General features: G+C 43.4%; 1 protein-coding gene across 1 annotated transcript; it reads right to left on the bottom strand.

Moving 5' to 3' along the window:
- Nucleotides 1-11,651: 11,651 nt before the first annotated feature.
- On the bottom strand, nt 11,652-12,490 carry LOC306733613 (sterile alpha motif domain-containing protein 12-like). Its single transcript, XM_079214882.1, has 3 exons — nt 12,389-12,490; nt 12,109-12,249; nt 11,652-11,786 (listed from the first exon to the last, which is right to left on the bottom strand). Exons 1-3 carry the CDS (start codon nt 12,483-12,485, stop codon nt 11,770-11,772), a joined length of 255 nt encoding a protein of 84 aa, XP_079071008.1. The 5' UTR covers nt 12,486-12,490; the 3' UTR covers nt 11,652-11,769.
- Between the last annotated feature and the right edge of the window lie 4,660 nt (nt 12,491-17,150).

Raw genomic sequence — 17,150 nt, 5'->3', positions numbered from 1 at the left:
GAAGACACTGATGGACTAAGGGAGGAGCAGGAGGCTCGCTGACTTTCAACTGGCCTGTTTAAATTGCGGGACGCCTGGTCTCAATCACAGATGCACTGTTGGCCTGGTTGTACGGAACAATGAGAAAATACTTTTGTGGCTGTTACCCTCGATCCCTTTTCTCTCTGAGAGAAAACAGGGATAGGTCAATATAACAGCATCAAAAGTAGGTGTTTTAGCTGACCCATCAAATGTGCTTATATATTTGTTTATCGGTCTGTTTCACAGGAATAAGACATATATCAGATCATTTGCAAAGATTTGCATGGCTATGATTTGCAATCATTTACATTACTTTGTTCAACAGACCACACCTAGGCTGCATGCCAGAAGACGCACACTCGAAAGACAAACTATGTGTAACTATGTTGAGTGCATTCATGTGCATAGATGGCCACAGCCCATACGTTTTTTTTTTTTTTTATTTAATTTTAAGGCAAGTAGACAAAGAAACAGTACAAGTACAATTGTGATACATTTAGCCTTTTTCTTCCCCCCTCCCAAGCATTCAGGTCAACAGTATCATTCAAAACAAACTCCCTCCCCAACCAACAAAAACAACAACCTCTTAATTGAGGATACACAAACATCCATCCATCCATCCATCCATTATCAGCCGCTTATCCGGGGTCGGGTCGCGGTGGCAGCAGGTTCAGCAGGCCGACCCAGGCTTCCCTCTCAACCGCAACACTTTCCAGCTCATTCTGGGGGATCCCGAGGCGTTCCAAGGCCAGCCGGGAGATATAATCCCTCCAGCATGTCCTCGGTCTTCCCCGGGGTCTCCTACCAGTTGGACGTGCCTGGAAAACCTCTAATGGGAGGCGTCCAGGAGGCTTCCTGACTAGATGCCCGAACCACCTCAGCTGACTCCTTTCGACACGAAGGAGCAGCGACTCGACTCCAAGCTCCCTCCTGATGTCCGAGCTCCTTACCCTATCTCTAAGGCTGAGCCCGGACACCCTACGGAGGAAGCTCATTTCGGCCGCTTGTATCCAAGATCTCGTTCTTTCGGTCACGACCCAGAGTTCGTGACCATAGGTGAGGGTTGGGACGTAGACCGACCAGTAAATGGAGAGCTTCGCCTTCCGGCTCAGCTCCCTCTTCACCAAGACGGACCGGTACAGCGCCTGTTTTACTGCTGCAGCCGCACCGATCCGTCTGTCGATCTCCCGCTCCACCTTACCCTCACTCGTGAACAAGACCCCGAGATACTTGAACTCCTTCGCTTGGGGTAAGCAGTTTGTCCCCACCTGGAGGGAGCAATCCACCAGTTTCCGGCAGAGCACCATGGCCTCAGATTTGGAGGCGCTAACTCTCATCCCTGCCGCTGCCCTGCTCCAGTCCGAGGAGGCAAACAGGACCACATCATCCGCGAACAGCAGAGAGGCGATCCCGAGACTCCCGAACCGGATCCTCTCCGCCCCCTGGCTGCGCTTAGACATCCTGTCCATGAAGGTCACGAACAGGACCGGTGATAAAGGGCAGCCCTGGCGGAGGCCAACACCCACCGGGAACGTGTCTGACTTATTACCGAGGATACGAACACAGCTCCTACTGCAGGCGTACAGAGACCGGATGGCCCGTGCTAACGGGTCCGGCACCCCATACTCCCGCAGCACCCCTCCACAAAAACCCCTGAGGGACCCGGTCAAAAGCCTTCCCCAAGTCCACAAAGCACATGTAGACTGGTTGGGCAAACTCCCAGGACCCCTCCAGTAGTCTTGCAAGGGTAAAGAGCTGGTCCACTGTTCCACGACCGGGACGGAATCCGCACTGCTCGTCTTGAATCTGAGGTTCGACAAGCGGTCGGAGCCTCCTTTCCAGCACCCTGGCATAAGCTTTTCCCTGGAGGCTGAGCAGTGTGATGCCACGATAGTTTGAGCACACTCTCCGGTCCCCCTTCTTGAAGATGGGAACCACCACCCCGGTCTGCCAGTCCATGGGCACTGTTCCCAACCCCCATGCGACACTGAAAAGGCGTGTCAACCAAGACAGCCCAACAATGTCCAGCGCTTTCAGCATCTCAGGGCGGATCTCATCCACCCCTGGCACCTTGCCACCAAGGAGCTTTTTGACTACCTTAGCAACCTCTGCCAGGGATATGGTTGAAACCACCCCAAAGTCTTCCGGCGCTGCCCCCTCTCCGGGGGACATGTTGGCCGGGTTTAGGAGTGCTCTTTCCACCGCCCGACAATGTCCCCAGTCCGGGTCAGCAGTTCCCCCCCCCCTGCTGAGAACAGCCTGGGGTAGCCCCTGCTTTCTCTTCCTGAGCCGTCGGATGGTTTGCCAGAACCTCCTTGAGGCCAACCGAAAGTCCTTCTCCATGGCCTCCCCGAACTCCTCCCATGCCCGAGTTTTAGCATCCGCGACCATCGCAGCTGCAGCCCTTCTGGCCTGCCGGTACCCGTCAGCTGCTTCAGGAGACCCCTGGGCCAGCCAGGCCCGAAAAGGCCTCCTTCTTCAGTTTGACGGCTTCCCTCACCCCCGGTGTCCACCACCGGGTTCTCGGGTTGCCGCCACGACAGGCACCGATGACCTTCCGGCCACAGCTCCGAGCAGCCGCGTCCACAATAGAGGCTTTGAACATGGTCCACTCGGGTTCCATGTCCCCAGTCTCCCTCGGGATTTGTGAGAAGTTCTTCCGGAGGTGGGAGTTGAAGACCTCCCGGACAGGATCCTCCGCCAGACGTTCCCAGTTCACCCTCACTACACGTTTGGGCTTGCCAGGTCTTTCTAGCCGACTCCCCTGCCATCAGAAGTCCAACAACAAAATACCATTCGGGTTCAGATCGGGCAAGCCGTTCCTCCCAATCACGCCCCGCCAGGTTTCTCTGTCATTGCCCACGTGAGAGTTGAAGTCTCCCAGGAGAACAATCGGCAGGCGCCGCCCTTTCCAGGACCCCTCCCACCGACTCCACACAAACAAACAAAACAAAACAAAATCTAATGAAAAATAAACAAAAATGAATTAAGAATTAGTAAATTAACAGTTATATAAAATCAACGATACACGATACACGGTACACGATAGCTGCTCGCATCTTGGCTCAGCAAATGAGAACCTGCACTTGTAAAAGAGTAACTGGACTTCAGCATTTGTTATTAGGTCAAGCACAGGCTCGGGGGTGGGGTGGGGGCACCAAGAATGTGTAATGAGGGGAGAGTTTCATCATTCCTATTTTTTTCACACAAAAAATGAATTGAATCAGTGACGTATTTACAGAAGGTTATATTGGCCAGTAGAAGCGAGTCCAGGCGCCAAAATCTGAATTCTTTTGGTTTGAGGTCAAAACGAAGGTCTAAAATTACAGTAGAATGGTCAGACACGGTAATAGGAGAGTATTGAGTATCAATAATTGACGAGATTAGTGCTTTATCAACCAAAAAATAGTCAATCCGGGAGTATGATCGGTGAGCGTGAGAAAAAAAGGAATACTGTCTAGTTGAGGGGTGTGAGAACCTCCAAGGGTCAATGTAGCCAAATTGTCCCATAAAGGCTGAAAGAGTCTGTGACATTTTTCATGGCGAGGCAGGCCGGGAGCTGGATCTATCTAATATTGGGTCTATGACACAGTTCATGTCGCCTCCAAATATCAAAGTATGGGAGTCCGAGTTTGGGATAGAGGACAGTAAAACCTTGATAAAATCATGGTCATCCCAGTTTGGAGCATAGACCGATACCAGGACAACTGACTTCTGATATAGTATACCTGAAACAATGACGTACCATCCGTCTGAACCAAAGATTGTGTTAGTAGGGGTAAAGTGTACATTTTTCTTTATTAATATGGCTGTGCCTCTTGTTTTCAAATTAAATTTGGAATGAAAGACCTGGCTAATCCATGGTCTGTTCAGTTTCCGGTGATCAGAATTTTGTAGATGTGTCTTTTGAAGGAACACTACATTGGCATTGAGGCTCTTAATATGTGTCATGATTTTAGTTCGCTTCACTGCAGCGTTTAATCCATCAGTATTCAAGGAGACAATCCTCACCGCCTGTCCGCCTGCCGCCCCTCCGTTGGTTACACTAACCATATCCCAGCACAGAGTTTCTGGTTAGTCCCAGGATGCGAGCAGCAAAAGAAGAGTAAACAGTGAGTGTATGAGCAACATCGTGTTATAATACAAAATAAAAATAAATATAGCCCACACGTTGACATTACTATCAGCCTATTATTTATTTCAGAAACCTAAATATACAGGAGAAATGTATACAGAAAAAAACAGTTGCACCAAAAGTTATGAGAGCTCCCCCTACATTTACATACAAGTGAGGCTTTCTCGGAACAGCTTTCAATTTACTTTGGGTATGCCTTGGATAGGCCTTTTAGGCAAATTGTACAGTAGTGGGAAGAGGTTAAATAATACCGGTTTTATCGATATCAGAAGTCGAGTTTAAACTTTGCCGGTCAGCTATTCATTTGGAATCAAATCTTTGGAGAAAGAGAGTGTGAAATGAAGATGGAGCTGAAGTTTAAACTTCCACAGAAGTCCACGGCACTCCAACGTAGAGTAACTGTTCACCTACTTAGCAAGCGAAGCCTTCATTATTCCTGACGGTTTATTAATTTATTTTACAATGTCTGACAGTTAAACATCCAAATCCATGTCCCCTGTCATATCCAACATTTAAAAATCATGTGTAATCATATCATACCACTGGCTTGTTGATGTATGATAACGTGTGTATAGAGCACATACACCTGAAACCCAAATACTGTATTTGTCAAATAAGTGAATAAAGCAAATTGATATGTAGTTTCTTTTGAACAACCACTTTTTTGATAATCATGGAGATTAGAATCAGAAAGGTAAATGCAATTATGTATTATAAAATCCTCCTTTTCTAATTGATGTAAGGTCCTGAGTTATTGTTCAATGCAGCAGATCTTCATCAACAGCTGCTTTCCTTTTCAGTCTTGACTGAGGCTGACTCTCGCTCTGGATGCAGCTTCCAGTATGTGCCCTGTAGCGGTGGTGCTCAGAGGAGACGCAACACTGATCAGGTCCTTCTTCTCCTCCTATCCTCCTCTATCACACTGCAGACCTGAGTCCTGAGTGAGACCGGCTCTCAGTATGGGTGCTGTTTGAAGTGTGTGATGGGGCAGTGTTGCTCATAGGCAATAGACGCAGCTCTGATCCGGTCGCACACGGCAAGTGTGGGGAGAGTCTCGGCTGCTGTCGAGCTGCAGAAACCGTCTTTCATTTATGATTGTACAACTGGAGGTTGTCAGAGTCGTCTCCATCAGCCATGTTTCTTTTGACTCTTGGTGGTGAGAAGTAGCTGCTGCTACTTGAACTGGATGGAGCTGCAGAGTTAGCTGCAGACCGGACCATTTCTGATGGATGAGAGGTTTCGGTTGTGTCATTTTCCTCATCAACTTTTCTTTTCATCCCTAAATTAATTGAACCTGAGGTCTGGGTCATAGAGCAGGGATGAGGGTTGGTGCCTTGTGGCCGGCTCAGGGCGCCTCTCTCAGCAGACGCAGAAGAACGGTTCTGCTGGACGGGATGGGCGGTCCCTGAGGATGACGGCTGCAGAGACCCACCCACAGCTTTCCCACTGTCAGTAGTCAGGTTCTGACAGAGGTCCATTGTCTCATAACAAGACCGTACACTGCAACCAATTATGAATTACATGAATAAACTTCCACATTCAGATAAAGTAAAGTGCAATAACTGAAATCTCAACATCAACTTACTAGGAGCTGAGATGGTATCTGCTGACCATGTGGTGCATGCTGGTGAATTGATGCTGCAGCACCTGACATGGTGTCAGTCTCTTGGCAGCATCAAGCGCAAGCATCCCTCTGAGGATGTCCCCAAAGAGAAGCCTGTCATTCGATTCTGAAACTTTATCAGCAGTCGTTTTACTCCTGATGATCTGGATCTGTAAAATCAAGAAACAATAACAGCCATCAGGAATATCTTACGTCACCTCCAGAAGTGAATGCTTCTGTATGCTTCAGAAATGTTTTTTTTAAGTGAATAATAAAAAATAAAAAAACACCTACATGCAAGATATCATACAGTGAGCTGAATTTCTTGCACCTGGTCTCCGTCGACTGAATCCCAGTCTCACGATAGAACTGTTCTGGTGTCTTAATAGACCGTGTTATTGTTAGCCATGACATTCTGAGTACAGTCAACTTGGACAAACAGGCAGACAGACCCAAATATTCTACAGTATGTTAGAAATGCAACACAAATCCTAGGCCAAAGAGAAAGTCAGTGAGGTCAGAGGATTGGTGAAGTGGCAGGTACCTTGAGTTTCCAGGAACTCTTCGTGGAGTTGTCGTCCCGCTGGAAAAAACAGCCAGTATGGTGTCCGAGGGTGAGCAGGGTGTCCGGTGGCTGACCCTGAGTCTCCACTATGCACCTCATCTGAAGATGCAACACAACATCAAGTCCCAATGGGGTAGAGGACTTTCAGCAAGTTTTAACTGATTCATTTCTATATACATGACCGCCAGAGCAATAGTAGTACTTACCATGTCATATCCACTCGTGCCGGGGTAGAGGAAGAAGCCGAGGTAGAGTAGAGCAGTGACGCAGCCCAGAGACCACATATCTATGGCCTCGGTATATGGTAGACCCAAAATAATCTCTGGAGATCTGAGAGAGGAAAAACAACCATAATCACACTAGCCATGATGACAATGTCCACTATTTTGACAGGCACCTGTATCATTTACAACTTAAAGCATGTGACCTCAACAACTGCGGTGAAACCCTCGACAGATCCAACATGGTTTCAGTCACTCACCTGTATGGGCGGGTCTGAAGGTAGGCGCCCTGGGTTGCAGCCGACACATCATGGGCCAGGCCGAAGTCGATGACTTTAACTCTGTAAGGCTCCCGCGCATGGTTCACCAACATAATATTCTCTAACTTGAGGTCTGCATGAATTATTCCAGCAGCCTTCAAGTGAGCAAGTGCATTGGCGAGCTGAAAGGTTATTAAAGTCAGTCATTTCCTAATAAGGGCAACGACGTTTGATCAGTATGCTTATTCATGCAGGAAGAACTGCAGTAGAATGTACCTGCTTGACAATGGGTCTGATTTCCTTCAGATGGAGAGGTTGGAAGGACCTGTCCTCCATGACGTCATGAAGACTTTTGTCCAGGTGCTCAAACTCCAGACAAATGTATTTTTCGCAGGTGAAAACCTGGTACCATCGAACCAGGTTGCATTTGTCAGAGTCCAGCAGTTGGAGTTTTAACAGGGCAGCCACCTGGTGATACACAACAGGTCACAGACAGATGTTACAGTAGCTTGACCCACAGTAACAAACCATTATATTGTATGTTGTATTGTATTGTAGGCATTTCTTCAAATTCAGTTGATGGAACGGTGGTACAAAGCATTGTCACACAAGTTTTACAAATCAAACTTTGATGAGCATGTCTCTCCTACCTCTTCTCTTGCCTGCACGACTAAAGAGTCCTGATTCCTCATCATTTTGATGGCTACCGTCTTGTTATCGCCGATCCTCCTGCACTTAGCCACTGTGCCGAAGGTGCCCTGCCCGAGGACAGACTCCACCAGGTACTTGGAGGAACCCGAACTGAGCAAGTCTCCAATGACTTCCCGGTTATGATGGGAAGGTAGAGTGACAGACATGTTTGAAGCCATCAGATGTGACACCTGCTGCCAGGAACCCAAAGCTGAGAGGAATGCAGATGTGGACACAACATTTAGTCACAATGTAACACTATAACAGTAACATGTTGATGAAATAAATGAAAGGTATGATGCGAGAACAAGCAAAGATACTTACCAAGTTTGGCAGATGTCATCACTGGGATTTGTTGGGATTTTCTTCTAGATTCAAAATTCAAAAGTGAAAGTTTCAAGGTTGAGGTAACTCTCTCTCTCTGAGTTTCTGAAGATACTGGTTCCCGACAGTGGGTCACTCCAGCTTGGGCCTTCTACATTCCGTTCTATGATTCCGTGATGGAATTCTGTTTCACAGCATCACATTCTATACTCACCATTGATAATAATTAGGTTCTGAATAAAAGGTTATTATGATTTGAATTGCATTATAAACCATACTGATGCACAGTGATGTCAGTGAAGGGTCGTTGGTTGATGCAACCCTTTACTCGTACAGAACACACAAGGTTTTATACCGTATCTGACTCAATATTTTGACAAAAACAATAATACTTATAAAATATCTGCATTATGCAGACAATCAACGATGTTTAACAGCCAATTCGGATACACACATTCTATACTCATCTGTAATGTATTAAAAGGCCTCAAATATACCATAATTATCAATTTAAGGGCCTCCAATTTAACATAGTTGTAGCACATTACCTGAGATTTAATCTGAACTGCACTGAAAGCAGCAGGAACGTCAGTTGAAGTTGAATTTTTGAAACCAATAATACCATATCACCACCTTTTGAGTTGTCATAGTGATCTTGTAAACAAACAGTTGGTTCTTTCATTTGTCCAATATTCACTCTCCTCTCTGTTTGAAACGAACATGCGCACATTCAGCGATTTTGATTATAAAATGCTTGAAATTATTAGAATCATACAGAAACTATATTAATAGCAGATCAGTCGAGAAATATTAATATTTATTTTTATTTTATCGTTATTAGCATATTACCCAAAATGCAGCATATGTAAATAATAAGTATGAATCATCCTGTGGTTGGATCAGGTGTGTCTTTCTACGGCGTGTAGCCCTGGTGTAAAAGTATATAAACAAGTTAGTTCCTAATAAAGTTCAATGAAATTATTTCAGTAAGGCAATTATACTGAAAATAATTTTGAAAAAACGTTTTACTTATATATTAAAACAAAGACTTCGGGAACAACAGTGGGGTAAACTAAAAACTAAAAAGTATGCCATTAGTTTAAACCACTTAGTTAGATTGGTTAGGTATTAGTTAGTGACACCTGGGGTAATTTGTATAGGTCAGCAACAGGAGTAAAAAAAAAAGCTAAAAAAGCAGAAGAGACACCAAGAAAGAGAAAAAAGATATGAATGGTCCAAAATAATAATAAGGATCTAAGGAAGCTAGGTCTATCATGTCTCTTTCAGGAGAGATGAGCTACACAAAGCTCTCCGTATTTCAAACCCTGGACCGGGCCTCTTAGATAAAATAAAACTCAATGCTACAAATATTGTGTAAATTGTTTCATGAATTTGGTGGGCAAATTGACCTCACCCCATCAAACTATATTAAAATAAATGTGTGCCTGGCCCTTTGGTCCGCCATCAGTTTTCTAACGCACTAATGCTGTTGGCGGTGAACAGGAGCAAATCCCTGCAGCCAGAAAGTGATTAATGTCAATGACTCAATGGGTTTTTATACAATGGCGTAATGTTTCGGTGTCCACATACTTGTACATATAGTGTATTTAAATCACACAAATCCAACTTCAGGTCATTTTTTACCTGATGTGCAATACACCCCACTCTGGTGATGTTGTTTTCTAACAGAGGACATGTCGTGATATAAGCTGAATTTGCATTTGTTTGTTTAGTGGCTGAGATTTCCTTTTGGCTGTCGTCAGGGTCAGCGGTGTATTCCATCACCTCACCCACCTTCACTCTTTCAGTGAGGTGGATTTACGTTTGTGCTGAGTGAACGCTTCCCCGGCCACACCCTCACAAAATCAAATGTCACCCCATCTCATGGGGTATTAATCAAACTCAGACACACACACACACACACACACACACACACACACACACACACACATACACACACACATTCAGGCCCAGCAACCGTCAGAAAAGAAGGGGAAAGGTCACTTGATGGGTTGGTTTGTCTGGAAACATCTATATAATTGTGAACATGCACTCAGGCTCTCACTCACAGTTTTCAAAGACATGTTGGGTTTTGCCCTTTTCAGCCATACACCTCTTTTCCCTTTGCATTCCTGTGTGTGTGAGTCTTAAGTGCATGTTTGCGATTATATACAACTTGTATTATAGTCTTTTTGCTTAGTTTCTGACTAATTCACCAGCAGCTCAGTCCTTCCAAGACATCTTGTGCAGCTAAACATTGTTCAAACACAGAGAAATGCATTTCAAATTCAAGTGTAGATCCCAATAAATTTGAGGTAAAGAAAAAAACATTTTTTTTATGATTCAGAACATTTCCAGTTGATCGGCTGGTGCAGCCCTAAATAACATTGAGTCTGGGGTTTCAGTGTAAAAATCATACAGCTTCACTCAAAGACAGTATGAAGTATGAAGACAGTATGGAACAAAGTGACATGATAAACGTATAAGCTACTTAAAGGGAGGAAAGATGAAGCTGGAACTGTGAATGCAGAAAGATGACATATTTTCTTGGCAGGATTGTGTTGCCAAAGCAGCAGTTTTAATTCAACCAACCAGGCTGTAGCATTGCCATAAAAACATGTACAGAAATAGACACAACCTTTTATTGTATGTGATGCAAATGTGGAGGGCTAGTTGATGCCTATATACACATTCAAATGAGCTCAAAAATCATTAATAAAAGAAATAGGGCATTGTATAAAATTAAAGTTGCAGGACCACTTGCATTTAGGACTGTCAGTTAAAACAGGATTAATCACATAAACCAGTATATGTATGAAAAACAAAACTGCATAAAAATCCAACAAAATTAGAAGATTTACTGTAACTTTGTTCAATATTCACTTTACAGAAACAGTGCATTGTTTGTGGTTTATCAGTCAAAAATACAAGTACAGGCATTTCAAAGAGAGATTAAACAGCTGGATTTTAAAATGACTTCCAGTCAGCGTGTGTGTGCGTGTGTGTGTGACCAACAAACGCAAACAGAAGTTGGACATTTGTCTTGAGCACATTGAAATGTTTAAATGGAAACGCAGCTATTCAGACTTTTGGATTTTCTCTGTCTGTGAGGTGTCAGCGTGCTAACATATGCTAATAGCCCCCTTTTCACAGCAGCCACAGGTTAAAAACAGGTGTAATTGATCAAATTAATTATGGTCCGGTTATATGTAGTGTGTGAATGGAACAGGGCCATTATTAATGTTATTAATTACACATGTTTACCCTGCATTTACATGTCAAAACGGCAGCTGTGAAAAGGGCCTATTAGCACTTAACAGCACTGAGGCGGTCCCTAGTTTTGCGGATATTTGTTCATAGAAAGTATCGAACAAATTACATTTTTGACTTGATGATGGTCAGCAGTTTACAATCCATCCTGAGGCGGAACATGAACATCTGCATCAAATTTCTTGGCCACCCATTCAATAGTGGTTGAGATGTTTCAGTCAAACCCACTAAAGTCAACCTCATGGTGGCGCTAGAGGAAAAGGAAGAGGATCACCAAAGGAGGTAGGATTCATCCTTTGGGGATCATGATTGTCTGTTCAGAGTTTCATTAAAATTCATATCACTGTTGGAAAACTTCAGTCTCGACCAAAGTGGCTTAACCAACGTAGCCAAAGATATTTCATGATACACTGACAGGATGTAAACACACTACAGAGAAAGAAGAAGGGGACTAATGGACAGCAGGGCTCAGAAAAAGATGCTCAGACAAAAAAAAAAACAATCTCATCCATCTGCACAGGTCAGATTTCACACAGGAAATGGGTTTATTTCTCTCTCCATTGATTCTTCTTTCTCTTTCACCTTCTCTTGTTATTTCCATCACTCCCACTTTTCTCCCTCCTTCACATGGACGAATCAATGGATGGGAAATGAAAAAGGAAGCCGCATTTCATTTCCAGCTATGAGGAAAAACACTCTGCAGAGAAGCAAAGTGAAGTACAAATAAAATATTGGTTAGCGGCTGGTTTCTCTCGTTGGATTTAAAACACTGGCGACGTCAGATATGTTTAAAAAAAATCTTGATTGAAAATAATCATAAAACATATAGTTTTGGCTGTGAACGGGCAGAAACCAAACCAAAAAAACATTAATATCCTGCTTGATTTCATGTGAATTCCTGTGCATATTACGTGTTTGTCTACACCACCACCAAAGGAAAACCAACAAAAACAGCTATTATTTTTACTCGTTTGACACACAGCTACAGCCTGAAGATTAAGTCATTTGGCATTTATTACCAGAGCAGATGTCATTGAGTTCATTGATTTCTTCCTGAACTCTGAGGAGGAGGAGGTCCTGCCAGATTTCCTGCTGCTGCTCCTCAGCCTCCACCCCGAGCTGCTCCAGGTGATGATCCTTTAATCTCAGCAGCGCGCGGCCTCCAGAGAGAAACGTGCGAAATGTGAGTGAGAGTGTTCGTTCATTCACAAATCAGGAGTACAGTTCAGCGAAATCTTATTTCACGAATTCTAAATCGGAAAAAAAGGCTGAAAATGATTGAAGTTTAATCAGTTGTACCTGATATGGCGTGCTTAATTATGGCTTCATGAAGCGCGCCCATGTGGTTTGGGTGCTGGTCCTGCACCCACTCCAATACCTCTTCCACCGACCACATCAACACTCGCTTTGACAGCACCATCCCTCTGCAGCCGCATCAGCAGATACGCACTGAGAAGACAAAAGCAGGAAAGCTACAAATACATATTGTTCTGGAGTGGGAATAGAAGAGCAATTTTTATTTACTACACATAGGAGTTTTGTAGTTTTGGCCATTTGATGGACAAGAAACACAAGCAGTCGTATAGGTTTTAAACAAACTCAAAGAAAGTCATGTTCACAAAACGTATCTGGAATAGAAAACAAAGGCAAACATGTCTTTTCTGAAAAATTCATCAGACTTTATAGACAACTTTCTGATTCAACTTTGGCCTACTGTAGTATTACTGACATTTTACACATGCTCTCTTCTAAATTAAATGGTTCAAAGTGGTAATTTGTGGTAATGACCTGAACTCTCATTATGGGGTTTATATCAGGGCAAGAGACAGGTTGATGAGTGATGTCTATGTTTCCAGATCTCAGTCATTTCTCGGGTAAATAAGATGATATGATAATCATCAGAATTCATACACAAGGTTACAAATATTCTGTGTTTAATTAAAGTAGAATCTTCCTTGACACATCCCTTCTTATGTGTTCGGCTGAAATTAAGGGTTATTTTTATTAGCAATTAATCAGTCAATAATTTTTTAAGTTCATCAAAAACGTATCTGAATAAATCGCGGGAAAAATAAATAAATCTCAATTTCACCAAACCCGATGTGGTCTGCTTGTTTTCACCAAGCATGATAAAACTGAGCAAAGCAGGAAATCTTAAATATATTCAGTTCGGCTTAAAAAAAATATTATTTATTAAGATTTGCCAGAAGAAAAAAAGAAAACCTGACAAAACTTTCTGTTCTCAACAGAAAGAAAAAGTTACTTCTCCAAAGATTATCAACGGGGAAAGTTATCTGACTATTAAAGTTCCCCCCGACCAGGATTTGAGTAATTCAGCCTCCCTCTGCAGCAGCTCAGCCTCGGGGCACATCAGCCGAGGACAAAGTTGTCTGTGGTAGACCCCCAAATGTGAGGAAATGTCATTTTCTCTTGACATTTGGCGCTTTGGATTAAACTTCCTTCTCATGCTCTGTCGCCTACTCCCTCAGAATAAGCCTGTTTTCCAGTGATTAATGCAACAAACCCTGGAACATGATGACAAATAGCTGGTTAACAGCAAGGTGAAAACTCCAACACCCTTGAGGTCCAAAAAGTTCTCAAAAAAATAAAAAGTTTCTTCGTGGCCCCGGGTTCTTTTGGCTTCCCTCCCAGCCATATCCTCCTGGGCTGCACTGCCATAGGGCGAAAACTGCTAAACTGTTGTTGTGACCTTTCCAGCGGGCCGGTCTAGTTATTGGGGTATAAATATAGGAATGTAATTTCCTGTGTTAATTAAGTGGGGCGCGCGATTGGCCGGGCCAGTAACGAGGTCCCAGCGGAGTAATTGACATACAGACAGCGAAGACCTTTTGCACTGGAAGACGCAGAGGAAGCTTCCCGCTCACAGTCGGGGGTGAGCTGAGGATGAAGAAAATCTCACTGCGGTCTATAACTTTGGATTTATGCCTCAGGACAGCATTTGTCAAACTATATGACTCCCAATTGAGCAGCGGTGGGTCTATATCTGCAGGGGAATGGAGTGACTATATCCTGCTTGTCTTATTTACTCTGAACCATTTCATTCACGTCCACACTGCTCACTTACAACTGAACCAGGACTCGTGAACAAAAGCAATTTACAGCAACAAGCAGGCTGGGAAATTGGCTTCCTGCAACGACTGAAACTGACAAACCATATATATATTATCACATATATAGAAATGTATAAGCACATCCGACAGCTCAAGCGAAGTGCTTTAGGTGGTATTAATCCCGCGCTCACTTCTCGTACTATCTGTTCCTGCCTCTAGTTTGACAGTTTTATTGAGCTTCAGGGTAGCCAAAGTTGACGTGAATGTGTGGGCAGTTATGTTGGTTTTACTTGGCAACTTGATTTAATATACAACTACGGGAACTGTGTTGGAAGTGCAATGCAGAGGAGTGGTCACAGAAAGAAAAAGACAAAAAAAGAGAGGTATATGTTGTAAACAGAAAGCAGTGCATCGATATCACTGTGGGAGCTACAAAAAGGCCTTTTTAAAGATAGGGGAGTGGGGGAATGTGTTTATATCCCACCAGGGGACAGAGAGGGAATCAAAGCCTTCAGCATGGCAATCCCCTTAATTTGATTGCTTTTTTTCTATGTGGGTGTCAATACATTTAAGTACTGATCAGTACTTTCAGTAAACACAAGCTGCCACACGACATGGCATGACGCACAGTCTAAAAATTGTGGGAATGAAGACGTAAACCAGGAAGGTTCTTAACAGAGACAAAGTAAAGGACCACCAGAGTTCATATGAGAGTTTTCTCATGTGGTACAAAGAACTCAACTGGAGCAAATCTTTAAAAAAGGGCACATTTTAAAGTGGCAGGTTGAGGTCATCACTTCTCACACACCGAGGTGTAATCCTACCATCTTGTGGTTCTTTGCAGAATTACTTCATCTCTTGAACTAGCCTGAACATTGTCAACTTTCACAGGAGCTGGTTCAGCTCTCTGATCTAAAGCCTTTCTCCACTTGGCTTGGTGCATTCTTTCTGCGCTGCTAGGAGGATTAAAATGACTTTTATGTTCCTAATTCGAACAAATACAGCTTCATTGTGGGTCTCCTTTTAGCAAAGTTATGGCAAAAAAGGAAATTATAGTTTCCTGTTTTGCCATATTTTAATCAAACGTGACGTTTACGAACGTGTTAAGTGTTTTGCAGACTAAAATATTGTATACATCCAGCGTGCATCACGTCATCCACAACGGCAGTGCCTTCCAGGCACACTTATGGCGTAAACTGGGATGTAAAAATTCAGCAGAAACTGGATGAAAAAAGTGGAAAGTGGATGTCAATGTGGAAATTGAGACAACATTTTATAAGTTTTTTTCTGACTAATTTTGAATACTGCCGAATTGAAGCCGTGCCTCTCAAACTTCTTTTCTGTGCTATAACAGGTGTGTACCATTTCCGGTATATTAAACAGATCAACAATATCAACAATAGAATTGGGCGCATTGCCCTGCAGAAGAGTACGGACGGCTCAGGTTTCTTTCTTTGTTTACTGTAAATACACCACACATCCATAACAGACTGTAGGTCAGATACAGCACTGACATATTTACCAACTTCATCCGTGTTTTTGTTGAGTGATAAGTCATATTTACCGACGGTCCCGTACCTGTTGGAAATGAAACGTTCCTTTTCTTGGCTCCGCCCACCAAGCGGGCGCGCGCTCGACACGTCCTTCTTCCGCAGTCCCGCGCATAGCTGCTCGTGATCCCCTCAGGGCTGTCAGAAATATATTGCGATCTGTATGGTGTGTGTTTATTTACAGATGAACGGACAAATAATGTATCTTGCTGAATTAAATCACACGAGATAATTATTGATAATTCTTATCATGTAATCATAGGACAAAATACAACATATAGTATAGTAGTATGAGTACTTTTACGACTGTTCTTGACTACTGTAATGTTTATTAATTGTCCTATTGTTTTGTCATTTGTTTTTAATAACAACGTAAGTAGTACTTATACTGAGTGGTCATATGCACAAAAATGTCTGGGATTGAAAATCTAGAATCTATCAATGCTAAACACATTTATAAAAAAAAAAGGTATGTAAAAATGTGAACCTAAGACATAAGATAGTGCAGAAGTTAAAATAAAGCGATATAATACGATATATGTCAAATATATAATGAAAAGGGGGCTGTGTGTGTGTGTGTGTGTGTGTGTGTGTGTGTGTGTGTGTGTGTGTGTGTGTGTGTGTGTGTGTGTGTGTGTGTGCGTGTGTCTGTATCTGTGTGTGGTGTATGACGATGCCAGATCTTCATACACCATGATTGATTTTCAAAAAGGGACTTTCTACACAAAAATACACGCACACACACACACACACACACACACACACACACACACACACACACACACACACACACACACACACACACATTAATAACAAATACAGACGCACAAGAAGTGTGTGTTGTTTATAACGTCTTGACTTAGTTATTGAGGGTTTCATGAAGGCATCATCTAATTAAGTGTACATTATAAGTATGTACACTGTTTTCTCTCATTTATGTTGTATCCCAGTCAATCCTCTCGCTTGTCTTCTCTGTTTCTGAGTCAACGGCTTTAATTAAAACACTATCAGACCTTTCGAAACTATCCATCCCCGTGATGTACCATCTCCAGCCAACAGAGGGCGCGCGCACAGCAGGGCGCGCGCCTCTCCTCCGCCAGCTGCTCGGCAGGCTGAGCAAACTTCAGCTGGAGTTGTGTGATGGTCACATGACGATGTTGATGGTATATTACTCCAAACGTCTCAGCGTGGTCGCTTCTGCAGAGCTCTGCAGCACTGACAGAGACGGGGTGCGTTTCATTCTGTGTCCATCTAATGCCGGTTTAAGGACCATCTGACAGCCTGGAGTTACTGCGCCAAGACTCAACTATTTCAAGGGGAATTATGAGAAACGTGGAGGTGTGACTTTTATTTCCATTTGACAGCTGAAAAGGTGAGATAAAAGCCAGTGTGCTACTTACTTTATGTTTAGTGTTTAATGTCTTGCAGGTTTAACATAAT

The sequence above is a fragment of the Taurulus bubalis genome (assembly GCF_910589615.1).
Source record: "Taurulus bubalis genome assembly, chromosome: 3".
Taxonomy (NCBI): domain Eukaryota; kingdom Metazoa; phylum Chordata; class Actinopteri; order Perciformes; family Cottidae; genus Taurulus; species Taurulus bubalis.
This window is presented reverse-complemented; position numbering and strand designations above follow the sequence as displayed.